The following is a 27,352-nucleotide window of genomic DNA, read 5'->3' as shown; positions in this document are numbered from 1 at the left end:
AAAAAAAATAACATTTTGAGGAAGGAGACAGGTGTGTCGGAGCTACACACACCAGCGCTCACTTTTTTTGCCCTAGGGCAGGGCAGACATTTCCTCAGTTTCTTCTTTCACACAGGGCGGGCGCGGTTTGCGAGAAGCAAACCCGCCCTTCCAGAAGAAACCCCTGACGTTACGAAGAGACGAAAATAAATAAATTAAATAAATAAAAAAAATGCTGAGGGAGGCGCCTGAGGGCAGCACGGCCCTCGGACTACATTTCCCAGGCTGCTCCGTGCCGCCGCGGCCTCGGCACGCTGCGGAGCGGAGGGAGGCCGGGCCCGGGCTAAGATGGCGGACGGGGTGCTGAGCCCCGGGGTGAACCTGGAGGCTTTCTCCCAGGCGATCGCCGCCATCCAGGCGCTGCGCTCCAGCGTGACGAGAGTCTTCGACTGCCTGAAGGATGGCATGCGGAACAAGGAGACGCTGGAAGGCCGCGAGAAGGGCTTCGTGGCCGCCTTCCAGGAGAGCCTGCACTCCGTCAGCCGCGACCTGGGGTGAGCAGCCGGCCCTCCGCTCCCAGCACCCGGGCGGGGAGAGGGGTCCCCGGGTCCCCTCGGCTCCCGGAGGAGGTTTGGGGCGGCTAAAGGTGAAAGTGCCCCGCTCCGTGCCTCCCTGGGTGCTGCCTCCCCGTGACATGCCCTCCTGGAGGCTCCAGAGGGATGAGCCTCGCTCAGATGTTTGGCTTGTGGATAGGTGGCTGAGGCACTGTTGTGGCCGGCTGGGTGGTTTTGGTGGCAGAGGGATTGTTCTCTGTTTTTCTGAAGTTTTTTTTGTTCGAAAATAATAATCGCTTTTTAGACTCTGAATCATCAGCAGCATCCAAGTGGTTGAAGGGTGTTACCAAAACTTGACAGGCTGGAAAGTTGGTTTGTGTAAATGTAATAATGTAATTATTTAGTACAGGCTGGTGCACTTCACAGAGGTCAAAACAACTGTTGAGGCTGCTGCTAATTGCGGCCCTGCTTGGTCCTCCCGGGTGTGCTGGGGCCGGTGCATCCCGGTGGAGCCCGCGGTGCTGTCAGGGACGTGTCCCAGCACAGGGTGACCCCTTCCAGGGTATCCTCAGGCCTCCAGAGGTGTCCAGTCCAGGGTCTTCAGGAGGAGAAGCCCTGTGTTTTTTGGCTAATAGGTTTTGCTGATTTGTAGTTTGTAATAGTTGATGATGTATAGAATATCTTACCTGTTTGTTGCTTTCTATTAGGACAGAAGGTAAATAATCACTTTTGGGAATGATGCTGTACGCAGCTTTATAGACCTCTGTTGTGTCCCGTTGGTTTTTATGGTTTCCAAGCTGATGAAGCTTTGTTGTTCCCAATGTGGAAGCTGTGCCATCGCTTTGGTCATCCTTCTTGTTTTCTCAATGGCTTTTTTAAGGACTCTATAGTGTAGAATAACCCAAAAGTCTTGTTTCCAAATGATAACAGATAGCAACAGCCTCTGACCTCTTTTCTCATGTGCGCTATGATACGCTTCTTTAGGTTGCAGTTCATCATCCGTTGTTTGGGTGCTGTCAAGTTCTTCAGCAACTCTTTGCAGTTAGTCTTGTCCCTAGCACCCTACATGAGAATAGCTTCATCATAAAGCTTTACCAGTTCCTTTTTCACCCTGTTTTCCAGAACATTAACGGATATGTTGGTCAGTACTCGATGCCATTTCTTTCTTGATACCTCTAGATCATGTTTTTGATAATTTGATATAAATTTAATTTGTCTTTCTGAAAATGTAACTGCTCAAAAATAATGTAATTTATATAACATCTTAATATTAGATAATTCTGTTTTGGTTTTGGGAAGCATTGGTTTTGAGTAGTAAGTGAACACTCCAATGTGTATTGAAGTTAATGCTACCTGTGGACTTTGGCGTGAGTCATGAAAGTATTTACTGGAATCCTTGTTCAGCAAATTCTTAATTATCTTGTCTATTCACGTTTATTGTATAGTTCTGTCAACAAATGCTAAGTATGCTCATGAGTGGTCAAAGCACAAGAGACTTAGTGTAGGCCATGGAAGCTTGCGGGAATAATGATTAATAGAAAAGAGTTTTGCGGTAGGAAAGCATAGAAGTTACTTAGTGGTTAGTTCCTTGGTTGTTAATGTTTATTTTCATAACTTTCATTAAATGCAAACAGAGGTATTTGGGATTTTTCTTCACAGAGATTTCCATAAGTCACGCTTTAAAGGGGCTGAATCCTGTTCTTAATTTAGTGCAAGGTTTGAAGTTCAATTAGAGTAGGATTTGATGTTCATGAGTCACGAGGAGAGGCACCTGATTAGTCATGTCATTTGGAAAACTGCATTTTATATCTGTGCAAAGTAGCCAGTCTTTCTTCTCCAGCTGATTAATGCGAGTTTTTAACATTGCCTAACTCTTGTTATTATTAAATGTAGCGTTTGACAAATGAGATATGAAGTAATAATAGATCATTTTCACACTGATCGTTTCTTCATGGAAAAATGGTGCTTATTAAGCTTTAGTTGGGTATTTTGTACACGTCTACAGATATACAGGTTGCTCATGGAAAACAGAAGATGCTTCCTTGCCCTGACAACTTGGAATGCATTAGAACAATCACAGTCTTCGGAGGACCACCTCCAGGATTAGGACTAATGCCAGTTCATATGTATATTTACATGAGGACGGTGTTAATTTCTAGTGCGTTATGGAAATTACAAGACATCTGCCTGCTTCATAATTCTCCTGTTGTCCATAGTATCGCAGCCAATGCTTCAAGTCAGAATTTTGTGGCTTCTGAGGGTGTGCTTTGCTCAGAAGATGACTTAGGTTCTGGAAATGTTTGTAAACAGGACACACCATAATTTGATTCTTTCCTTTCTGTCTTACAAAGACTCTTGACTTGTACTTTTCTCTACTTAGAAGCAATGAGCAGTGATTAAGCTGTTTGTTTTTTAATCAAATTGGGCAGATAAGTAAAGCATACAGATACTAAAATAGAGTGTAAACATGATTGCTGTCTCTGGAGGAGGACTGCACATCTTAGGTACACGTATCTCCAGATCTGACCAGAAAATGCTGTTGTATTTTCTTTCAGTGAGCTGGAGCGTCTGAGCAATCTGGTTGGTAAACCCTCTGAGAACCATCCCTTGCACAACAGCGGACTGTTGAGCCTAGATCCTGTTCAGGACAAAACACCTCTCTACAGCCAACTTCTGCAAGCCTACAAATGGTCAAATAAGGTAACAGAATACATTGATGGAATAGAGTTGTGTATTCCTCCAGAAGGACTGATTTGTGGTACAGCAAACCTCTGAATATTAAAGGCTGTCAAAATTGCTGATTTTTTTAATGAAGTGGGGAGCATAATACATACCTGGAATTACTTTCAAGTGAGATGAAAAATGGTATTTCAATTGAAAGGAAACTTTCCTGCAATTTAAGTGTTTCCATGTTTTTCTAAGGGAGCGTTGACTCCAAGACGGAATAATTCTCTTTGTAATAGCTGTTTAGCATCTTGTCTTATGTAGATATTAAATAAAAGTATATTCTGTCCTCACACCTGTCAGTAATCATTGTAGCAGAAATTGGTGGGATATTAGAGCAGAGAATCATAAGCTTATGTTATGTTGCCTCTAAAACTATTTGTAGAAAAACTCGGAGGGAAGTTGTCATCATCAGGAATGCTGATGGCTTTCTGTATCATTTGCTCCTGTTAAAACCATTTCTGCCTGATTTCAGAGCTAACTCTGTATCAAACATCTTTGACATAGCTAATGTTTTTTGCATTGTATATGTTATGGAATTTTAAGTAATGCAAAAAGAAAATGCAGATAATACTATTGCTTTTTTTTTTTTTGTATTTTTAAGAATGAATTGTTTTTGTTGTAAGAAACTTCTGATGAAAATCAACTCAATAATCTTGTGTGCTGAATATGTTTAGGGACGGAAGCTGGGTAGGTATCTTTGCCCTGGACATAGTCTACTTATGGTGGGTACATCAAAAATACCCCTTTCTTCCCATCCGATTTTATTTAATAAGTAAACATTACATTATTGCAATTAATATTAATCCCTGTGTGAGCACTGTTATGCTTCGGTTTGCCTGTTCCCATCCTGAATTTTTAGAACATGTACATTACTTTTTATAGAAATACTGAAATGAATCAGTATTTAAAAGTTTTCTTAAGATTATTTTTGAAGTGTTTAGTGAGCTGTTGCAAAATGTAGAGGATGGATTCATTTCTGTTTTGGAACTGCTGTTAGTGAGAGATTCTGGAGTTGTGGCTCTTAACAACTGTGTACAAGACAGCAGGAGTAAGCAAGAATAATAAATCTGAAAATAGCTGGGGCATTGCAAGACAATTCCACTCTAAATTATTTATTGCAGTACATGAGCAAGGAAGACTTTCTGGCTACACGAGTACTTGGTAGGCAAATTCTTGTTATAAACTGAGCCAACCGATTTAACATTATTTGGAATTAAGATGGACTACTACAATGATTTTTGTATGAATAGCACCATAATATTTATACAGCCACTTTTCAGAATGCAAATGTGTGTTATGTCTTCTAAAATCCATAGAATTCAGCATCAGTAGAAATTTTGGTATGGTTGGAAAATGGGGGACAGGAGAGATGTTAAAGTAGAAATTTGACAGTTGAGAAAATTTTTCTTGTTTGTTTGTGTTTCTTGCTGTTATTCAAAGTGATTATCGGCACTGAAGAGGAAATAATTTGCTACTTTCAGACAAAGCCACTTACCATTTATACTTAACTGCATGACAAGTTTAGAAGTTTAAGTCTTCAGTGATTTAATTCTTTCTTTAGGATATTATCAAAGTAAACTCTGATGATAATGAAATAGTTCTGGAAGAGTTATTATAATGAAGCTTTTTATTAACTTAGAGTCTAACGGAGGTTTGAAAAACAGTTTTTTAATACTAGCTTCTGATTTCAGAAAGCAGAAAGGTTTACCTGTGCACTCACATTTCAGTTTTCCTAGAGAGGGGGGGAGGAAGGTTTTTTTTTTTTTTTTTTTCTTCTAGCTTTGTTATCATTTTTTTTTTAGCTGTAAAACAAGTCAAACATACAATTTCATTTGTATTTCAAAAATTGCTTTCTACCTAGTGGTTCTTCAGAATTTTACTACAGTCTTTTCTAGGGTTTGTAATGACCAGCAGGTATGAATAGGTTGCCCCTCTTTCTAATAACAGATGTTACCTGTGCTGAGCATAGATACTACTATTAGCACCAAAGACCCTGGTGGTGCCTGTGTAGGTTGCTGCTTAATTCTTCATTGCTAAATACATTTCTGGGATAAGTATTATTTCATTACATCTTTTGGCCACCTTTTGTTTTCGTTATGTGTGCCTGGTGTTTGCTGTTGCTTGGAAGGGAGGATTTGGATGTGGTGATTTGTCAATACGCTTTATGCCTGTTCACATTTAATTTTTAATTTGTGACCCCTTTGTGGCTTGCTTGCTTGTATTTTTGATGAGCTGAGATAAGGGCATTTTCCTCTCTCTGATTGTTCATGCATTACTGATGGCCTGAATAGCCACGCTGCTGCCAGGGGAGGATAGATGGAGTAGTTTCAGAGCTTATGGTGCAATTCCGAAAGGACATTCATAAAATACAGGGGAAATGAACGCACACACAATTTCAGTTGCATGTTTCAAGGCATGCTGTTTATTTCTAAAACATGGGGAGCATGATAATAAAGTAGCTTGTAAGGCAGTTATAAGTCAGGTCGGTAATAATAGCTGGGCTATTTCATGAGAAGCAAATTGGTTTTTGGTATATCCAAGTACTGTATGTTTTTTAAAAATGGCTTTGATACATTTCTTAATTATTATTTATTTTTATCTAAAGCTGAAAGAACAATTAAAGGCCTGAAATGGTATGCTTTTAAAAAAGAAATCAGAATTTCAAAAATCGTCCTATATAATAGTCCGGTTAAAAGCTGAGATATATTTTTTGGTCCATTTATATCAGTATATCTGCTTTGGAATCAATCTCTGGCAGTTTTTGGAGACTGCAGTGATAGTAGTCTACCAAATACCATAAGCCACATGAAGCTCTTTAAACCACAGTAGTACTATCAACTTGTTAGAGTAGTTACTCCTTCAGATTAACAGCTTTATTTTTGATGCTGGGTCAAGCAAATACCCAGTCTTGGTTTGGTGATGGATGCCCAAACAAGTTTTTTGAGTTAAGTGCTGGGAAGTGTAGTGAAACTCATACTCACAGACTTTTTCCTTACAGGATTGTGTTATCTTGGCAGCTCTTGTTATTTATTAGCATCTGCTATCCTGATATTTACTTACTGCAGTTTACCCAATAGTTTTGCAGATGGTTGAAGTTGTCCATATAATAGAAGCAGCTGTTTGGGAACTCAACAGCTTGTCAAAGGCATTAATTACACACACATGCAGCTGTAAAGGAACTTTACTTTTCCAGGTGTTTAACAGAGCTTAAAAGCTAGAGCTGACATAAACATGAGAAGTTTAAATCGATCTTATTGCAAGCAAAAGCTAAGTGGTTTTGTCTTTGCTTTTGCTAACTGGCTTCTTTTATAAATCAGTAGAAATCATACAGGTACAACAGTTTGACTGTGGGTGCACAGCAGCATGCAGTAGCTTTGGATCAGCATTTAGGCCGGCTTCATAGTTATTTTATTTTCCCCTATTCAATTTTATTTAAGAAAAGAGGTTTCCTTTGTTACGATTGACGTGCAGTTTCCCAGAAGGATCCTTATCTGCCCTCTAATGTAATACTGAGGATACGATATTAGATAAGACAAAAATGAGCAATCATTCGTGCGGGTGATGCGATGCAGCCGAGGTATTCCCTGCAAGTTAGGGCGCTTGCAGAAATCAGATGTAGTCCTTTTGATGCAGACCATCCCTGTGTAATAGCTGTAGTTGATTTATGTCTGAAGAGTTTCTGTGCTGTTCTGGGACTGTTCCTCAGCACTCGACCTGCAGGGTGATGCTGCCTTGCTTCTTGTCACCTGCTGCCTACTTCTTGGTGGTATTAGGAGGCGAGGAAAACTACAAGGGAAACAAAGGGTTTTGTGGGCAGGAGTGTAATTATTGATGATGCGATTAAAGCAATATAACATGGGTATCTCATATATAAAGCATTTAATAAGCTTATGCTGGTATGGTTGCCTGAGCCAGCTGTAGCAGCCAGGGTAGATGCAGGTTTTTGGAGTCCAGAAATTTGAACTCATTCTTTGAGTAGGGATTTTTTTTTTTGTCTGCTGCTTTAGTGAGGTTATTTATTGCCTGTAGTGTATATTTGTTCATCCTCTTTGCCCTTGGCAGAGCATTTGTATACCCTCGCCCCGTGCATGCCCGAGGCAGTGTCTGTTAAGGTGTTCCCTTTGACTCCAGTGGAACAGAAAATACGCAGCATATTGTGTGTTCACTGAGCTAGGCAAATGCTTTCGGAGGGCAGGTTCCCCCTCTCTTAGGGGGTGCTGTCAAGTACTTCATGCCCAGCATTTGAGCTTTAATCACCACTATAGATTCTGGTAGAGGTTTTTTACTTATTTGAGTGTTGGTTTTTTTGATTTGTTTTGTGGTGGTTTTTGTGTGTCTTTTTTTTTTTTTTTTTTTTTTTTTTGTGTTCTAATTTTATTTAAAGAGAATGCACCCAGTGAATCAACTACCAAATTCCATAGGATCACTCTTTCTGCCAGGCTTAAAAAACATTGTCTTTGTTGGACAGCAGCAAACCAAGTCTTTACTGAGCTGCTGAGTGACTGCAGTATTAGCAGTTTCCTTGCCCAAGCGTGTTGCCTACAAGCCTTCTCTCCCCTCATCCCTTTTTTTTTGTCTTGGTAGAGTTTATTTTCAGACTTCCAAAGAATACGATTAACAGCAGCACAGATGGGAGAAATTTAGAATAATTTTGGTACTGAAAAGGTGATGTTATCTTATTTTTTTTTCCTGGACTTCAACTTCATGGAAGCACAGTGCTGGATGTTCCAGTGAGCTGGATAAATTTGTGCTGAGTTTGTCTGTTTGCTTTTCTCAGATTCCAGCCTTTCTGTAGTTTGAATCAACGTGTGTAGGTTTGGTGGTGGTGGTATTGTTTTTGTTGTCGTGAGATAGCATTTAACAGACGTGGCAGTGGTGTGTTTGGGAAGGCTGTTAGCTACCACTTCAAGCAGAAAGCAAAAAAATCAACTTCTCAGACTTTGTGACTCTCTGGGTGAGTAGGATTTAGGTGAAATTATTTAATTTACTCATCCGTTACAAGACTATGGCAACTTCCATAGGCTTTACAGTATGAGTGGTACTCATACCAAGTGAACAGAGGTGGATAGTTGCTGTCATGAGTTTGTTTAACTGGCAAATACAAACCTAAAAGAGAGATTCCTGTTGATATGCAGAGTGAAATACATTAAAAATATTTCAATTTAAATTTATTACCTCATAGCTTCCTCTTGTTTTTCACATGAATTTAAAATCGAACTGTTAAGATAATCACCGTTAATGAATTAAAATGATTTTCGGTCACATGACAAAATTAAAAAAGGAATACATAGTTTTTGTATATTAAATTATCTTGATGTGTTCCCTGATAAATTGTGTAAATTGTTTGTTGTAGGTCTCAAAAAAAAATACTAATAAAAAAAAATCAATAGAGCCTGTAGAGAAAGTCCAGACTTGTTAGGCTGCCCTTGGTAGCTTAATATTGATTAGACACAAATATTGAGTTTAATGACAATAAATGCCATTAAATGTTAACCATAATGGTAGAGGAAGACCGTCAAAGCAATCTTTTCTTGTTCTTCCTGATTGTAAAATGAAGTGCTCGTTCCAAGCAACATTAATTTTCATTTTTGGATGCGCTCAAACATTTTGAATTTAATGTAGTTTTACAGTAGCATGGACAGTGTAACTGAATTATTGTGCTGGCAGTTGTCTGGAAGTGCAGGCAGCTGGCCAAGATTTTGTCCTTTCAGGACTTTATTCTGTAAGAATGCAGCATTGTGATAGCCTGGCACACTGCTGTGTGGAGATCCAGCTGTTTTCTGCTGAGATTTCTTCCACCCTAGCTGGGGAAGGGTTTGTGTTCTCTCACATCAGTGACACACGTGTAGTATCAGGACAGACTGTCCCCATACCTGGATCAGCTTCTTGCCCAGTGCTTCTGGAGGCTGCTTTGGAAGATCACCTGTGCTTGCTGGGGTAGGAGGAGGAAGGTTTGTGGTGAGTAGGAGCTCTAAAGAAGTTACTTAGGGAAAAGAGTTGAAGTTGCTAAGTCCTTTGGTTTGATAACAGAAGGGATCAAATGGAAAAAATAAGAATTGAATTGAAGCTAAATGGCTGCAAGCAGAGTTTCTGCCCCAAGAATATTTCTGTAGTGCTCTGAAGAGCACGATTTACTTTGTAGGAGCAGAAGCAGTGCTCAAAGAGGGACTGGGCTGCAAAGTCTCTTCTGGATTACCCGGGGTGGACTCCTTTCCTAAGTAGATAAGCCATTGGAGTTGATATTCCTGCTGCTACAGAAATGAGTGATACACGTCCTTGTGTTTTCTTGTACACAGAGCACAAAATAGGAGCTGGGCCACTTGGTTTCTATTCTTGCCTTTCTTATTAATTTCTGTTGTAACCTTGAGCAGTATGCATGATTTCGCCGTGCCTCATTTTTATTATGGATAAAGTGGGATAATACTTAACCTACTTCTCGGGAGAGTTTCTGGTCTAAATGTGTCCCAAGTGCATTGGGTTCTTTGGATGGAAATGCATTGTAGATGCCAAGTATTGTATAGTTAGTGACTAATGTTGTTTGCCTGGCAGTCTGGAAGAACGCCCTTTAATGGGCTTTTAATTTTGTGTGATTTTAGGCAAATGTTTTGGTGAAATGCCCTTGTTATTCAGAATTACATTAATATTCCTTTCATTATTTTTTTTTAAATGACAACAGGTGCTTACTACTTTGCCTGCAGCTGCCATGGATATTAATTATTGGTCAGTTGTCTGCATGGAGAGTATTCAATTTTGTTATTGCAGGGTTGATTTTAGTGACCGGCAAAGATGGGGTTGGAAAATGCAGGTAGTGTGCAAATTATCCTTAATATTACAGTGGTGGTGGAAGAATCACTGGAAAAGCTATGAGGAAGGAAAAAACTGCTTGTAGCTTTGACTCCCCCTAGAAGTCCTGCCCAAAGCAGCACTCGGGGCATTAGAGGTGGGTAACAGCAGCTGTGTCCATCTTCTTCTTGGGAGGGTGCATCTTCCCTCCTCAGCTGGGTGTCCCTGAGATCTACAGCTCTTGGGCCCCGAGTTTCATTGCCTTTTATTACTGTGCCGTTCCTGAACAAAAAGCTCCAACCCAGGGCTATCCTGCCTTGTTTATTGTAACTGTGAAAATGTTTTTGACAGCTAATAATCGGAACAAAAGGAAATGAAAATTACCAGCCTCTTTTTTCTTTGCATTACTGCTAAGATGCTGCGGCAGGTGAGATTTTGCTACACTTAATTCTTTGGCAGGTCAGTTGAGGTTCATTGACATTTTAGTAGACTGAGGTTAGTTTGTTCCTTCAAGAAGAGGAGAGTGACAGTCAGTACTTTGTCACTAAAAAAAAAAAAGAGAGACATAATTAGCCTTTGATTCTGGCTTGTTATGTGGTTTTGATGTTTTATATCTGTGATCTTCCCAGAGTTATAATTGTAATAATTCACACTAGGATGTTATTGCGAGATGAGGTTATACGGGTCCGAATGGAGTTTGCCTTTCTTGCTGGGTTGTGTTAGAGTACTTCATTTCAAATCTGAAACAGCCTGAGAGGATGGTAAGGTGTTTTGCTATTGTGGTGCCTGGTGTTTGTTGTTTTTCAACAGTATTTTGTAAAGCTCCAATCCAAATAATGCTGTAAGCAGTACTGGTCTCACTTTTCCTAATTATGGGAAGTGATACATCAATACACACTGTCATAAATCACAGCCCCCTTGTCAGCTGGTGGGAATTGTTTAATGCTGTGCAACACCTCTATGGGCTAATGAGTATTTTTCTCCTGTTTCTTTGCTAAGTATTAATGCTCTAGCTGTTAGCCTATTTCAGGATGGAATTGATTGATGTCGGTCTATTTTAACCAAAACACTTCTGCCCACTCCCAGTTCTTCCTCCCCTAACGCCTTTTCTCCTCTGCAGGAACTCTTCAAACAGTTGGTGCCGGATGGCGAGTTGTGTGATGTGTAAGTCAGTGATCACGTCCCCTTCTAACCTGTGTCATGCTGTCATCAGGCCAAATTGGTTAAAACTGCATTGATAATATTAATATCAGACTTGGGATCAAGCTAAGTCATGCACACACACAGAATTGCAGTATGCAGATGAATAAGTCATGGTACCGACATTAGGTTGGAATAAAATGCTTTACTTTTAGAAGCTGAGCAATACAGCAACGATACAACGTGCTGTCTAGAGATTAGTTGAAGAATATGGAATAGAAGAATGGGACTGCAGAACTACAGGAGCGTTGTCACTAACCCTCAGAGCCAGCTCTCCTCTGAAGTTTTGGTTTATGTGCCCTCCCAGGGGCTCAGCCTGACTTGCTGCTGGTGATGAAAGCCTTCTGGTCTTCCAGTGCGTGGTGGCCACCATGAAAGCACAGAGGATTTTGTCAGAGACTCCAGTCCCTCTAATTGCCCCAGCAAAGAGTGCAGTAGAAGGAGAGCATCACCAAACCTTCATTGTCATCCGAAGAGCTTGGTATTGTAAAGCCTGTATGTGCTTAAAAAACTTGAGTTGTTTATTCATCCTCATGTAAGAACCAGGCAGGGATTGTTAGCTGTGGAAAACAGCTTTCTTCTGTTTCGTTGGACAGAATAAAAACCTTATTCTCTCTGGTAAATTAATACAACTTCCTGAATTCTGTGGTTGTCTGTAAACTTGTCTATGATACATAAAGACTGGGCCCTTCTGTATTATTTTCAAATTATTTTTTATGTACATGGCAACATTTCCAGAGGAAAAGAAGGTCCACCTTTATGTTAGTTTCCTTTCTGTGTGGAAGGTTGCACAAAAAATCCCAACAAGCAGACGATTTTATCATGTGTGAGATGGGGGATTGGACTAGATGATTTTTCGAGGTCCCTTCCAATTCCTAATGTTCTGTGATTTTGGAGATTTCTGTCTTTTTTCCCCCCATCTCTTTACATAGTTGCCCAAACACTTTGTTTTATTTTTCTGGCTTAAATTGTCTCATAAGGCATAAACCAGAATCTTACCCAAAATAGTAAGATGTACCTGTGGTTTCACTTGAGAGAATTTCCTGAGGTCTGGCCCGTTATTTGTAGTTCTTCTAGACTAGGTTGTAGGGTTTTAATTGTATGGGAAAACCAAAGATGCTTCTGACATTCCCCATTGCAGCCTGCAGGTAGGAGTGATAACCGCTTTGGGGTCCTCATCTCTCAAAGGAAGCTGTGTCTCGCTTTCTTTGAAGCGAATTAAAGATGCTTGTAAAGTGTTTGGGGACCTTCATATGAAGGGTATTCAAGGAATATGAACACTAATATAAAATAACTGATAAAGCCGATAAACATCCTATTGGTATTCTTTCTGTGGAAAAGGTTTTTTTTGTAGCTTCTAAAGGAAATCAAACAAAATGGAAATTTTAATGATGTCACCCTGATGCTCTCTGCTATTGTTGTTGTCTGATCTTGCGCTGTGTCTGTTATTTGGGTTTTATGCAGAAGTGCACTCATCTCTAATCTCGTTTGTGTTTCTTTTTTTGGAGTTACTAAAGCTGATCCCCTCAGTTTGTGGAGGGACTTGATGGTTTGAATTGCATATGAGCAATACTCAGCTCCTCCCCGTTGTATCTTGATCAGGCTCTGCTAATAACTGGGCTACAAAACATGGAAGTTGCCTAAAAGCTAATAAATGTGAAGATGGTCTGGGTAAGGAGCTGTGTGTAATCAAAGTGCAGTTCAGACAACTAGTTTGGATACCGTGTCATGGAAATTTACATTTAGTAAAAACGTGACAAGGATTTTATGTTCAGGAGTGGTTAATTCTGAGCTTTGACTATTGGAGACGTGTAACCCAGAAAGTCCATGGCAATTCTTGAAATCTCTAACCTCAATACATGTGCCTGAGTGCGTACTGCTTCTGATTTTCCTCAGATAAAAAAAAAAAAAAATGCCCTACCCTGCAGTAGCATTGTCATTTTGTGGCTCTGATGCTGTGACAATTGCAGAATGGGAGGAAGAAATTCCAGAGCACAACAGTGGTACCCGTGCTGTTCCCACAGATGCCTGCTTTTTAGTTGTGATACAAAGGTGTAGTGCAGAGGATGTGCAGTTGGTCTTAGATGGCCTTTGAGAGAATTTGATGCTTCCAAAATATTTCTGTTAATAAAATGAAATGGGTGATGATTTGAAGAAAGTTGTCTGTTCTCAAAGGTGTGAGATTTCACTCGTGACATTGGATAAGCCACTTAGGACGTTCACACTCTGCTGTAGATGCAGTCATTTCACATTCTCCTGGGTGTGTGTGCGTGTGGGGAGCCGTTGTTTATTTTTGCAGGTGAACTTTACTTCAGATCTGGCCAGATATCTGACCCAGGTTTTAGGGATACTTCAGTTTTGTGCAGTAGGCTTCTGTTCTGCTTTGTGAAAGAACCCTGATGAATGAATGACTCTTCTGCAGAAAACCCAGAGCTGACTTCGCTTCTGTTGTAAAGAGCTGCTGCTTGAGAGCCCCATGTAGAAGTCTGAGTAGTGCTACAACGGGGCAGTCGGGGGACTGGGAGATGGAGAACAGAGGATAGGTGAGAATATGGGTGTTGCACTCAGAGCAGTTTTGCTGCTAACTCCTCTTGTGGTTGGTACCTCTTGTTGGTTTCAGCTTGCATTTAAAGCAGAGTTGGGCAGTCCTGGAGGCTACAGCTGAAGATGACTTATCAGTATGTGTTGTCAGCTTCTCTGCCAATCTAAGGTTAGCCCAAGTCTGAGCAGTTTATTTAATCTGGTTTTAAATGTCATGAATATAAAGCTTCCACTTGCACAAGAAACAAAACTGAATGAAGTATTTTAGCCACAGACATTTGTTCAGTTACAGTACATGTAGGAAAAGATGTCCTCTGGATTAATAGAAGAAGATGTAGTGAAAGCTGATTGATCCTACTAGGTGCTGGTCTTTTACATTTTTGATCTTTTCACAGCAAGATCAAAAGGTTTTGTACCTTGAGCAGCAGTTACCTTGTTGTGCTCTGTTGCAAGGTTCTTGGCTTAGTGCGGAGCGTGCAGTCACGCTCTGGTGCTCGCTGAATTTGCTGAGAACTGAAGTGCTCGACTTAAACGCCTAAAGCTAGACTGTGTGAGTAATCTGAGAGCTGAAATGGCTCATGACTGTAGTTGCATGCTTGCCTGGTGTCTTTGCAAACTCCAGGGAATGCATTTTTAGCTTACTTTTTTTTTTTTTTTTTTAATGCTCATGAATTGGCTTGTTCCCAGATAACATTTCTTCAAAGGCACACACACTGACAAGCTGATAGTAATAACTAATATACTTATTGGGTAGAATTAGTGTATATCATTATGTTATGAAAAGTAATGAACGTGTTGAAATGCTAAGAATATTTTCAAGATTACTTTAGATTGGGTTGGAGAGCGGAGTACAACGGCTACATCTTAAAATACGTAATAAAATCACAGTGGTCTTTGATGTTCAGACTTAGCCTTCAGAAGAAAGCTGTATTCAAAACCACTGCCAGGCCTGATTAATTTGCCTGTTGTGCTTGGATTTGCTAAGTAAGTTTTTATAACTGGCAGCAACGTAGTGTTATAGGTACTCTATATATTCTGTGGGATATTAGACACAAATGAATTATATCTAGATGTGACATTCTACGGTTCTAAAATAAATGTGTTTATTTCTCATTCCATGAAATTGCAATTCCTGTGGAAATCGATATTGAAAATACTAAAAGCCTCCTAGGATCTGCAGGCATGCACTGAAAGGAGCCATATACATGTGCTGTTACTCGCAAGCGTTGGGTTAAAGTGACTTATTTTCATCTTTTCACGTCAACAGCAATTGAGTATATTTTCCTTGTTGCAAACATCCTGTCACTGCTACAGAAAACGAAGAGAATGGGGACTAGAGCAGAAAAAGTGCTCAGGTGTCTTTTAAACTGTTTTAAGCTGCCCATGGCTTGAAAATATTCAAGAATCTGTGATATGAGCTGTTTGACATTTTTCCTCTTCCAAACGCTCAAAGAAATAAATCTACATAAAGAGCAACTCACTTTTAAAAATGAGAAGAGGCTTTGCGACAGCGTCTGGAATCTCACAGTGTTACTTTATTTCCCTCTTTTGGCTGACCACCATGATAAAACAGCTGAATCAAATACATTCTTTTATGTATAAAATATATTTTTTGGGTCTTGACAGCTTGTTTCCAGTTTTAGTCTAATTCGGTTTGAAACAGCTGTTCCTAATCTCTGCAAAACAGTTTTTTGATGGAAATCATGACATTCTCAACTACAGCAGCGTTACAGGGCTCTCTCTCCTTGCAAAGTTGGCTTTTCGTTATGTTAAAAGAATTCTCCATTCAGAGAAAAAGCCACTTTTACATCAAATAAGCTGCATTCAAAGAATAATAGCTTTTCCCTCCCCCTGAAGTCCTTTCTCATTGAGGCTGGATGTACGTTTCTCTTCCTACGTGACTTTTAAGAAGAAAACATCCCTGTGTGTTTTCCCATTAGTGCGATTTTTATTCCCATGTTCCCTGCCTTGCCCATATGCTTTCGGTTGGGTTCTATTTAGAGTTTTCTCTGCAGTTGTCTCTGCACTCAGACTTAGCGAGTTTTCTGGCTTGCCGCATGGTTCAGTTTTACTCCGGAGTCAGATCTCGTATTTTCAGAATTTTCAATGTAGCATTTTCAGTTTGCTCAGTGCCATCATTTTTTTTTGGTGGGGGGTCGTCAGCTGCATTGCTGGGTGCATCTTCCCGAGCTGTTTGTGGGAATTTCACAGATCACAGAGCTGATCCCATCTCTAAGCTCTCTTGTGCCTGAGAAGCAAAAGGTAAAATTCCTTTCCAATTTCCTGGGTCTTGTGGAAACCCTAGCGTGTAGTGTGGTGTGAAGCTAGTAACTTGCTGCAGAAAAGAGTTTGCTGTCTGGTTGACTGTGTGAACACAAGCGTGTGATGGTGCTGTGCATGGACATCTCAAAACATTTCTGAAGGGAAGGGGAAGGCTTCAAGAGTAGCAGGATTGCCAGGTTCCTAATGGCACGGGAAGGACTTGGGAGTTGAACGTCCTCTTTCCTCTCTCCTTAGCTTGCTGGTTGAATTTCACAACTCATTCCGTTCTGCATGTCTTTGTCTTCCCACCTATACAGTGACCGTGCTGCAGGAGTACTTGGAGAAACCTGAGCGAGGCAGCGTGCGACGAGCGGGATTGCTGGCAGTGCTGATCCTGCTTCTGAGCCCGCTATGGGCTAATACCATCCTGAAACCTCTCCAGGGTTATTTGTTAAGGCACATTTTATCAGCTGAAATAAAACCTGACATCGAACATGACACAAAAGCTTTACTACTTAAAGAGCTGTTAAATATGTGTTCGCTTCCAAATTCAATGTTTTGCCTGGCAAATACTGCGGAGCGTTTATCATTTTCCCTGAATCTTTTTTTTCCCACAGTCCAAGGAACCTGACTTGGGGTTGTGTTAGGATTAAGTGAGATTACTAGCATCTTCTCTCCATCCCTCTTGAGTACCTTGTATGAATACATCCTAATAACTATTGATATCGCATTCATCCTGCGAGAAGCTGAGACCTTTAGTGTCTGCTGATGCTGCAGTTCTGATGTTGTGTTTTTCTTGCAAGTAAAATCAATTGAGACAAATCTTAGTAACTTTTACAGCAAAATAAAACGACTGTGCCAGGCAGCCATTGAAAGTTTCTTTTTTTAAGTATGGATGTGCTCTTAGATCACACGTACAGGGTTGTTCCAGCAGAATTGATTGGTTGATCCCCTAGATTTAAAGGTCAACTGTAATCACATTTTGGCAAGATTGAAGAAGATATAAAATTGCTACTACGCTTTTCTGGGTTGTATACCCTCATCTGATGCTCTTTGCTTTTCCCCTGTACATCTTAATTTACTCAGCTGGAGCATCGATACATAAAGGGCGCGAGTCAATGTGCCTGCTTGTTCCTGTCGAGGAGGGAGCTGGGCAGATGGACGTCCTCCAAGCCAACACCTTCCCTCTGGGGGATGCGAGGCGGCTGGAAGGACACCCCTACAGCCTACAGAGATGGAGGAGACGAATCTCTTTTTCTGTGGGGAGATCTGCAGCAGAGCTGGCGTGTCAGATGTTGCTCAGCTGCCAGAGTTAACGCATCCAAGAGAAGGCAGTGTCCCTTCAGAAAGTGGCACAGATGGAAGGGAGACGCTTCACAGCCCTCTGACGGGGTGGACACCTTTGATAGTGGGGAATCAAAAGGAAATCTCATCACTAGTGTTTTATGTGACAGCTTGGTGTTCTGTAGTTCATAGAAACAAAGCGGTTTTGTAAACGTGGTGTTTCAAAATCACATTTCCATGTAGTAGACAACCGTATCTGCGTGCAGATGTGAATAAATTCCTTGGTAATTTTTGCAACATCCTGAATGAGCCAGCTGCTTGCCACAGCACACTGTGTGAACTAGAGGCAGGGACACAGGGCATCCAGGGGCTTGGGTGTAATTCATTTTTCCTATAACAAAGCAAAAGGAATCCTGGAATGCCAAAGGGATTGGTGGAGAAAAAGGAGTTTTAGTTTAAGCTGATAAACCAGAACATGTTTATGATTCTTAGAGACTTTTCCTTCGTGACAATTTTGTTATGTTCTGGTTTTGTACAGATAACTTTACTGTTCTTCTGTATGGGTCTTTCACAGCAACAGAAGAGAAAAAGTGTTTAACATGGAATTGACTTAAATGGCAGGGAACTGCTCCTGCACTGGAGGCTGCTGCGTTGCAAATGCTTTAGCTAACCTTCAAGCAAACTGCCAAGTAACTTTGTGCTGCTCTGGTGTGGTTTGCGTGTATTTGATCAGAGCGTGCCAGTGGTCACGCCATAGCAAGGGCTTTGTAGGGTTAACAGTACACAGAAGGATGACCCTTAGAGTTACTTCCCAAACATGCCTGCTGTAGGGAATGTGTAAGTTACATTATACAGATGTTATTGGTAGCAGGACTCCAGGAGTCCAAATTACCTCCCAAAGCACTGTCCTTAGTGCATTTTCCTATGTGCTAACTTGCAAAATGCACTAATTCCCAAATGCATAGAAATTGAGGGTTTGGAGCTTTTCTGTAAGCATCCTGCTTTTAAAAGACACTGACAGACAGCGCTAGTTGAGGAATGTGCTTGAGTGGACTGAGAAGACATTTATTGTGCATTTATTGAGGGTGGCCTCTTTCTGAGGCTTGCAGTGCTCTGATGGCCTTCTAACTGGGTGTACGTTTTGCTTTGTCAGCCACAACGTGAGATCGGGGAAGCTAATGTCTCATGTTCGCTACGCTTGTGGTAAATACGGAAAGAATATTTTCTAAATAAGTAATGGACCAGGCAAAATTTTCGGAGGCTTGCATGATCAAATCAGAGTAGCAGCAAATCCTCTGTGACTCTCCCAGTAGCTGATGAAGTCAAGCAGTGCCATGACTGACTGGCTTGGGTTTTGTTTTCTTGTGAGTTGCTTAAATCTGTTTATTTCTTAACCCTTGGTGGTGTCTGTCCTCAATAAGAGGATACCTAGGCAACGAATTTTTTAAAGCACAGAAGAGGTGTGCGTAGACTGCTGGAGCTGTGATTGTTGTTTTCGCGCCTGCAGTTGCATGTCCTCCTGATCAATAGATGAGAACAACACCTGAGGGCTCTTCAAAGAGCTTAAAACCAGGAATATATCGTATGGTCATGAAGCTTCCAGATTTCAGGGAAGCATCAGGTTATAAGCGATTGTTTCTGTGTGAAGAAAAGTTTCCAAGTTTTGTTTTTTTTTTTCTTTAAAAAAAAAAAAGCCCCCTCCCTGCCCCAGCAGGGATGTTACACTGCAGTGCTGGCTTTGTTTTTTTCCTCCTCTTGCTTTCCCTTCAAATCACAGGGCTCTGTCTTGAGTTCGGTTGTCCTAATGGCAGATTGCTGTTGTGAATGAAAACATTTTAATACAGGATCCATAAGTTGCTGACATAAAATGCCTATTGGAAAAAGGAAAGAAAAATCTCTGTATTGTCAAGAGTATTTAGGGAAAGTAGGTATTTAATCAATCTTAATCATTTGTTTTCTTGAGAGGAGCAATACTGGTGGCAGCTGTCATGGAAGGCAAGCACCGTGAATATACTCGCTGGTAATTATTTTGCAGGTTTTGTTCCAATTCTTGTTCCACGATGTACAATCAGGCTTAAATCCAGAAGTAAAGAAATGCATTCTGAAAGCATATTCCCTAAAATGAGTTTATTGTAATGCCTGTCTTGATTATCGCTTTAGGGAGCGGTAGTGCTTGGTTGTTTACTGAGTGCAATAACAAAGTTGTGCCTTCATGCCTGTACGAGCTAAAGAGAGGGGCTGTCAGCTGTGTTCGAGCGCTGACTTGTTGCAGAGCTCTGCCCTGTCACTGGGCTTTGGAAATGCTGCAGCCCATTTATTCTGCGTTTTTTTAAACTCCGCTTGTCCCCAGTTGTCTGTCTGTTACTCTCTGTGTCACATCGGTGTATTCACTTGCTGGCTTTTCTCATCTGCAACAGGATTTATCTTGGAAGTTGTCTTCTAAAAGTTGTCGCAGCGTCACAGGAAAAGTTCAGATTTTGGAGAACACGGAGAGGTAACGGTACTGCGGAAACGGTACCTGTGATCCCATTCCTGAGCCATGGGAAGTTTAGTGAGGAAAGTACTTCTCTTATTGACGACTTACCTTTCTCCTCTGATAGAAATTAACCCCGCTGGCTTTATGGCTGCTCAGGGCCCCCCGTTGTTACACTTTTATCCTCTGACTTCACTGCAGGCAGGTTGTAAGAGATTCCTGTGGTCAGAGCACAAAGTGCTTTGGTCTTTCTGAAAAGTCACAGGCTAAACTTCTAGCTTCATAGAAGTCCTTCCACGACTGGTGCATCTCTTAGGCACGATGGCTTTGAAATGTAATACTTTAAGAAAACTGAACTGAGTTAACTCACCAAATCCTTTCCTGATCTTGGTGTATACGTGTGCTGCATGTCCCCAGGTCTGAAGTGGGACTTTGTGTGAAATCAGTTGGCTGCTCGTCTGCTCCAGCCTGCAGTTGCAAATGTCCCTTGCCAAGTGTTGGTCTTGTTCTGCCCAATTTAATAAGTTTTCCAGAAGGAAAACCAAAAGATACAGCCCCCACCCGCTGGTAATGCTGCCCCATCGCAGTCTGTACCATCTCCATGGTTTTGAGCCTTCATTATGCAGCTCTCACTCAGCACACTTTTATTTAAAGCAGAGCTAAAAGTAGAACTGAATAGCTGACGTTCCCGGCCGTGCTGTGTGATGCAGGATTACTGGGAAGGACGGGACAGGAAGAGGCAGGCTGCTAGTGCCGGGCAGTTTGTGCTCCTTTACTTGCCCAGAGCTGTGCAACTTAGTCTAAAAAAAAAAACATGAATTAAACCAAGGAATACAAGCTTGCTGAAGTGAGAAGTTCTGTTCTGTTTTACTTGCTTTTTTTTTTTTTTTTTTTTTTTTTTTTTTTTTTTTTTTTTTTTTTTATGCCCAGAAATGCTGCGGTTCCGTTTGCTGTGGCTGTTGCCACAACCAGACAAACCATTGCTGCTACGTTCTTGCAGTGTCCTGGTGCCGATTGCTTTCCCTGAGCCATCTCCATATTGCAGAGCCATCTGTTTCCCTTACTGTCCAAGCATTAGGCTCAGTAGTATAAATTACTAACTGCTCCGTGCCTTTTGATTGTTCCCGCTTGCTTAGTGTGCCAGGAGCGAGTCTTTGGCTCTTTCAGCATCATTTATAAGTTTTACTTGCTCTTTTATTTATTTTTTTTTAGTGCCTCAGGCAAAAACCTGCAGTTGAATGAATTGTTCATTGTTTGTATCCCTAAATCATTGGCCGTGATAAAATAAACTTTGGGAGGTATGTAGGTAGTGTCCTCATTTACAAAAGTCTTTGTAGCGAGACTAATAGAAACATGTTAAAACATCCTGTGGACTTTTTGTTGTTTTGTTTGTTTTTTTTGTTTAACAAAAATCAGAAAGTGGGATTTTTGCTTCTGCCAAGTCTCCTAAACCAGCGGGATGCTTCAGAGCTTTCCATCCCAGGATAGAGGGCCAGTTCTGATAATAAACCACACAATGAATTGAACAGCAAGGAGGACATTTCTTCCCTCTGTGTGTTTCGGATCCAGTGCCCGACAGCTGCGAGACCTTTGGGTCCCTGGAGCATCCGACACCTCCTGAGCTGCTGCTGCTGTTTGAGTCAGTGCACGAGGTATGGGAGTGGGGCACAGGGCTGCTGCCCTTCTGCAGGGGTCAGGCTTTTGTCAAGAGACCAAGTAATTCAAATAATTTTTTTAATCTCGATTTCACCCCCTCCCCTCCACACCGGTAATGGGGAAAAAAAAATCATAAAAATGAGAAAAAGACCAGCCATGTCTGTTTGTTCTGAGCAAGATACCATCACAGCTTGTAGGCAGTTGTGCCTTCAGTAGAAAAGGGAGCAGTAGTTGAAATGATCACAGAAGTTGGTCGTATGGTTTGACGGAGGAAACGCAAGGCTCAGACAGGTGAAGGTGTATAGAAGATTACCTATTCCAATCCCATCTTATTATTTAGTGTATAGTACTGCGGTAATTAGCACCCCTAATTTACCTTCCAGTAAATACTCCAAGTAAGCCACCGTGGCCAGCCATGCTAAATTTCTATTCCTTTTTTTACGATGATCGCCTGAAGCAATACATTAATGTTCGCAATTTTTATTTCATTAATAATGAAGCCCACAGAGCAGCGAGAGGGCTGTTTGCTTGCTGCCTTAAACAGGGGTGCGGAGGAGCTGTTGTTTTGTGACCCTTGGAGATTTGCTTAGTGATTAGCAGGAGGATACAGAAAGAAGGTATGTCCAGATATAGATGGAGCTGAAATGTCTGCGGGTTAGATGGTTGACAGGTAAGGGGTAATGGTGTTATTGAAGAGTGCCTGCAGGACAGCTGAGGCATGAAGAGTCAAATGTATGCCAAACTCTTTTGAAATCCATAAAAATTAATCATTTAGCTTTTCCTGTGGTTTTAACTCAGTCCCACAGCAACTTCAAAACGGCTCAGTCTCCAAGTTAAAGCTCTTTTGATAACACCAGTGCAAATTCCTAGCTAAACAAGGAATTTGTAGTGTTTATTGTTTCCAAAGTGCAACGTTTCAATTCTCCCGTGGCAATTAGTTCTGTGAATATCCTAGGGCTTGGAGGGGGGGCGCTTGTGCTGAATAGTAGCAGCTGCGAGTCTGCTCTTCAGAAACTTGGGGTTGGCCCCGAGTATCATCGTCTCTCCCTCCTCTTTTCCTATTTTGCATCCAGTAAAGAGAAGCATATGCTTTCTTGCATCAGATACATTGGTGTTACCTTGTGAAGCATGACAAGGTCAGGCGTTTGTATGGCAAAAGCGGAAATCTCAAATTATCTTTGAGCTATCTCAGGCCTGCTTTTTTTCTGTGATGTATGAAAGATTTCCATGATGCACACGGTTAAATTTCCATTCATGTAGGTATGCATGTGTTGATGCTACATTGCTGTTCCTGAAATTGGTACTGTTATATTATTAATATTGCAGATCATGCCAAGGAGGTGTCTTGAATTTAATATACAACATAAGAAGCCTTGCCTACAGAGTATGAAAATCTTAAATTGGAACTGAAGATGCTATAAAAATTTAAAGGCGACAAGGTCAGCCTGAAAATTGCATATTTTAAAAGCAGAAAATCATCTATTTTTAACAATAAATTTTCTTACCTGTTAGTACCTTTTCTAATAACACTTTCAGTTTTTAAACCTTGAAAATGGTTTTAAGCCTTATTTTAATTGTACAACTATTTGGTTACCATTTGTTCAGGTGCCTGTTAAATCTGTGCTCTCTGGTTGAGAGACATGAGAACTGATTAAAAGCATTTGGGTTCATGTGCTCTCTCTGTATGATCAAACAAGTTCAATTTATACCTCTCACAAAAGAAAAGGTAACGGATGAGTCGCTTGTTTTGTACCAGCATCTTTACAGGATCGGGATGGAGGTAACAGGCTTCTTCATTTTAGCAAGGAAATGTGATATATATTTGAATGTATATATTTGATATATATTTGTTTCATATTTGAAAATGGAAGTTTATTCAGACTGCAGTGATGAGGTGCTTGGTGTAAACGCTCATGGTAATGAAGCACTGGAGAGAGATAGTACGAGTTTTGCCTTCCTTGGAGGACTTCAGTGGTGAGCACATCTTTTTTTCTAGCTATGTTAGCTAAATTCTAAAGACAGAAGTAGCTTAAGTTAGGTAAGAAGCAAGACTAAATGTTCACAAAGGTTCTTTTGGATTGACTTAATATTTCCTCGGAAACTTGTGCCAGAGTCGACTCCAACTGTCCAGGATCTGACCCGTAGTGCAGTTCATTCTTGTCCCTGCTGGGCTCACTAACTATATGCCTTCTGATTTGAGGACTTAAAACGTGAAGGGTCAGTATCCATGAGAACATGCTGTCCTCCAAAGCATAGAACTTAACTGAGATTCTGGACTTTACAAATTTTTAACATATTTTCAGTGTATAGGTAGCAAGATCTGCTTCAATGCTGATTAATGGCTAGCTGAGACATAAAGTAATGGTGAAATGCTGCTGACCACTCCTTTATTTCAAGTGGTAGAAGGGATGTAAAGATTCCAGTCTTGCTCACGACCCAACATAAAGACTCTTTGGGCTGCTTTGAAGAAAGAATTGCTGAGCACCTGCCCGCTGCTGTTGTCTGTAGGAACCCTACACCACTTTACTCCCAGTGTGAGTGGAGTAAGAATTCTGAAGGCAAATTTAACAATATTTATAAAATAAGATAAAGCAGGAAAACATACAGAAGACATCTGAGAAGATAAGTGTGGGCACTGTGAGGAATACTGTAAATAACATTTTGTGCATGAAAACGGGTGCTGAATAACTGCCTGTTTCACCCATGCAATCCTGCAGGCAGTGGTAACTTGAGGTCCTTTGGAAAAAAATGTGTCATCAGTCTGAATCCTCACCAGAAGCAGACTGATTTGGATTGTATGGGCGATATCAAGTCAAGCATTTCCTAGTTATTGAATGCTTCATTTGGAACCGTAATGATTTTGAATGTAACGTTCTTAGCATATATAACAATGCATGAAAAATCACTTCTCTCTTCCTGTATGTTAGCCTTTAAATATGAAACGTTTCTTGGGTCAGCACAAAAGCTCAGATCCCACTATAAAGGGTGTGCTGTAAATGCCTAGATAAATACAATAAAAACCTTTCTGGAGGGGGTTTCTTCCTTTTGGTGCCAGTGAGAGAGAGGGGTAAATAAAATAATTGACATGCCCTGTTAGCTGTCAACCAAGTTTCGTGTGGCATGTCTTTCCTTTGGCATGCATATAGCAGCAGCGCATTTTAGCACCTCGCCTACAGCATCCACCTCCTGACAGCAACACTTGCCAATAGAAAAGCATTCGGCACTTCATTATTTCTACAACCTGAGTGCATTTGCAAATTAATTGATGTGTGGGAGGAAAGGCATCTGCTATTGTAGAAGCCCTGAACTATTGCAGTGAAACTAGAAATAAACTGGTTAGCTGTAGTGAGCTGGTATGCTGTTGCAGGTGTTGAAGCCGCCTCTGAAGTGGTGTCCTGACCATTTTTATTGCTGTCTTTGATATATTTTACTTCTTTTTAAAAAGAAAAACCGCTCACTGAACAATAAACATGGAAACAAATAGCATGCTAGAGATAATAGATAATACCATGTATACTTATGTAGGGGTAGTTAGCAAGTGGTTTTATATTTCTTGCTGGCTCAGCACCAAGAGGGTTTTAATTAGGCCTGTAATGAATGACTAGGAGCATTTTAAAGGCTATTAATCTTGTGGTATGATTGAGTTAATTACAATATCATTATAAGCTCCCATGAAAATAATACAAAGTGTATTCCATTTGTTTTAATCCTAAAGATCTTTGTGAGGTTCCACGAGCTTCATCTGAAATACTCCTACTGAAATCTTCTACGCTGACAGAGAAAACTGTAAAACCACTTTCTGTTGCATTCCACCAAATGTTTCTGCTCAGTGCATCATCCATCCTGTTCCCATTCCGGGGCTTTCCAAGCTGCTGCTGTACCTGCAAACTGTGGGTAACTTCTGCACTGGAGCTTGTCTCCTTTAGTTTGCATTGCACACTGTAGTATTTCCTTGTTTTTCTGATTTCTGGTCCCTTAGCTTACCTGAGTGTGGAAGATGAGAATGTGATCTATTTTCAGAAATAAAGATTACAGCAGCTTTTGAACTGTTACTCTTTGTGCTGCGGTTTGGGGAAAAAAAAAAAAAAAAAGTGTAGCAAAAGAGGTGTTTTTGCAAAGCATATGGCTTTTACACTAGTTCAGACTGCAGTAAGTTTTGGATTTGGTTGTAAAACAACTCTCTGCTTTTTGCACTCTCTAGTCAGAGTGTGACATCTTCAACAGATGGACAGATAAACTTTCCATAATCCATGCCTTTCCTTTCAGAAGAGGAGATGAGATTCTCATTTGTAAAAGTTGTTGAGGAAAACCTCATCTGTATAAGTCTGTTGTATGCTCAGATGTCAGGGTGTGAAAATTGGATGGATCCGCAGCTAAGCACTAGAGTTATTGATATTTTTGGGGCTCTTTCTGCTGCTGCAAAGTCAGCCCTGCCTTTGCATGTACTTCAAGCATTATGGATCATTTGCTTTATCTATTTTCAGAACCCTGTGCTTAATTGTGGAACAAGCACGTTATTCAAATCCACTTTCTCCCCGTTTTGGCTAACCTATGGTCTTGTTTGCTTCGTGTAACCCTGCGTTATCAGGATTGGTTTGGTTTTGTATTTTGAATTCTGCCATCAGGAGTCATTTCCAACCTTAATTAACCCTGCTAGGGTAGAAGAACCGCCTTTTTTCTTTCAGTAACTTTTCTGGTCACACTTCTATATATTCCATCCTCTTGACTATTACAGATTTTGTAAATAGTTTAGAAATGCCAGCCAGTGATGTATGAGCCTCTTTAACATTTCTTTGATTTATGTGCACTGTGCAAAAAAAAAAGCAGAGGAAGCATATTATTCTGGAGAAAATGTTGCCAGTCTTCAGTTTTTTCAGTCTTAGTTAAAAGCTACACTTTTATCAATCAAACCTGATAGTTTCTGTTTTCAGTCCTAAAACCATAACTTAACTCTTTGAAGTCTAAAGAAGTAATTTGACTGAGATTTTTCTAAGCACCTAGTTTTTCAATGCTCAGCTTGGAATTTCTTTTAAACTGATTTTTCAAAAGTGGAATTTTACATGTAGTACAGTCTGATCATCTAAAAGTAGAGACATTCAAAAATCACTGAAGATGGGGAGTTTGATTTTTTTTTTAAAAAAAAAGTTTGGTCATATTTCAATATTTTTAATAGCACATTGCACAAATTGATGTAGTAAAATCTATTTTGATGCCTAGTGCTAAGGAGTAAGATTTCCTTACCATGTGTACAAATGATGAGGACTGCAGGTTTATGGTTATCCAGCTTCTTGTGTCAGTGTTTAATTAAATGCAGAATGTTAATTTTGCTCAAGTCTGGTGTTTTAGTTCAGATAAAATTCCTGAAAGTCCATATTGTAAGCCACAAATGGCTACTGTGAAGAATTAAAGGAAGGTTACAAGTACTAGCTGATGGTGATACTGTTTTAGCTGGAGAAGACTTTCAGTCAGACTCTCCAGGAGGAGGAGCACTCTGCTGCTGGTGATCACTGGAATTGCTGCATCACCCAGACAGAAGTCAATGTAAGGTTGAAAACCAGGATTCAAATCTGTGTTGTTCAGTTTTCTGTGTTCAAAAATGGAGTAAGGACAGAAAAACTCATTTTAATTACTCCACGGCAAAACCAAAACAGTTTCAGATTGTTGGCCATTACATTTCAACAGTCTGCTTGTGAGTGCCTTAGTTGTGGTCATCTCCAGGAAGATTCTAGATGTGTCCATTCTGGGTTGAGTGTGATGCTATAAAGGGGCAAAATGTGCCATTTCTTTTCAACATTGATCCTCTGGAATGCAGCAGACCCAAGGCTTGCACCTGCCTATGGTGATTGTGAGGTTTCCTGTGTGAAAATCCGTGGTGTTAGTAGGGATGGGGTTG

The 27,352-nt window shown here is 40.6% G+C and overlaps 1 protein-coding gene across 1 annotated transcript in view; it reads left to right on the top strand.

Annotated features, from left to right (window-relative positions):
- Positions 1-311: 311 nt before the first annotated feature.
- Positions 312-27,352, top strand: part of MED27 (mediator complex subunit 27) — a 94,422-nt gene continuing 67,381 nt past the window's right edge. Inside the window, exons 1-2 of the mRNA XM_032200591.1 lie at positions 312-533; positions 3,089-3,233. Coding sequence (XP_032056482.1) covers positions 328-533; positions 3,089-3,233 — 351 coding nt within the window. The 5' untranslated portion in view covers positions 312-327. The remainder of the gene's footprint in view (positions 534-3,088; positions 3,234-27,352) is intronic.

The sequence above is a fragment of the Aythya fuligula genome, chromosome 19 (assembly GCF_009819795.1).
Source record: "Aythya fuligula isolate bAytFul2 chromosome 19, bAytFul2.pri, whole genome shotgun sequence".
Taxonomy (NCBI): Eukaryota; Metazoa; Chordata; class Aves; order Anseriformes; family Anatidae; genus Aythya; species Aythya fuligula.
Note: the sequence above shows the minus strand (reverse complement) of the source record. Positions and strands in the feature narration are given on the sequence as shown.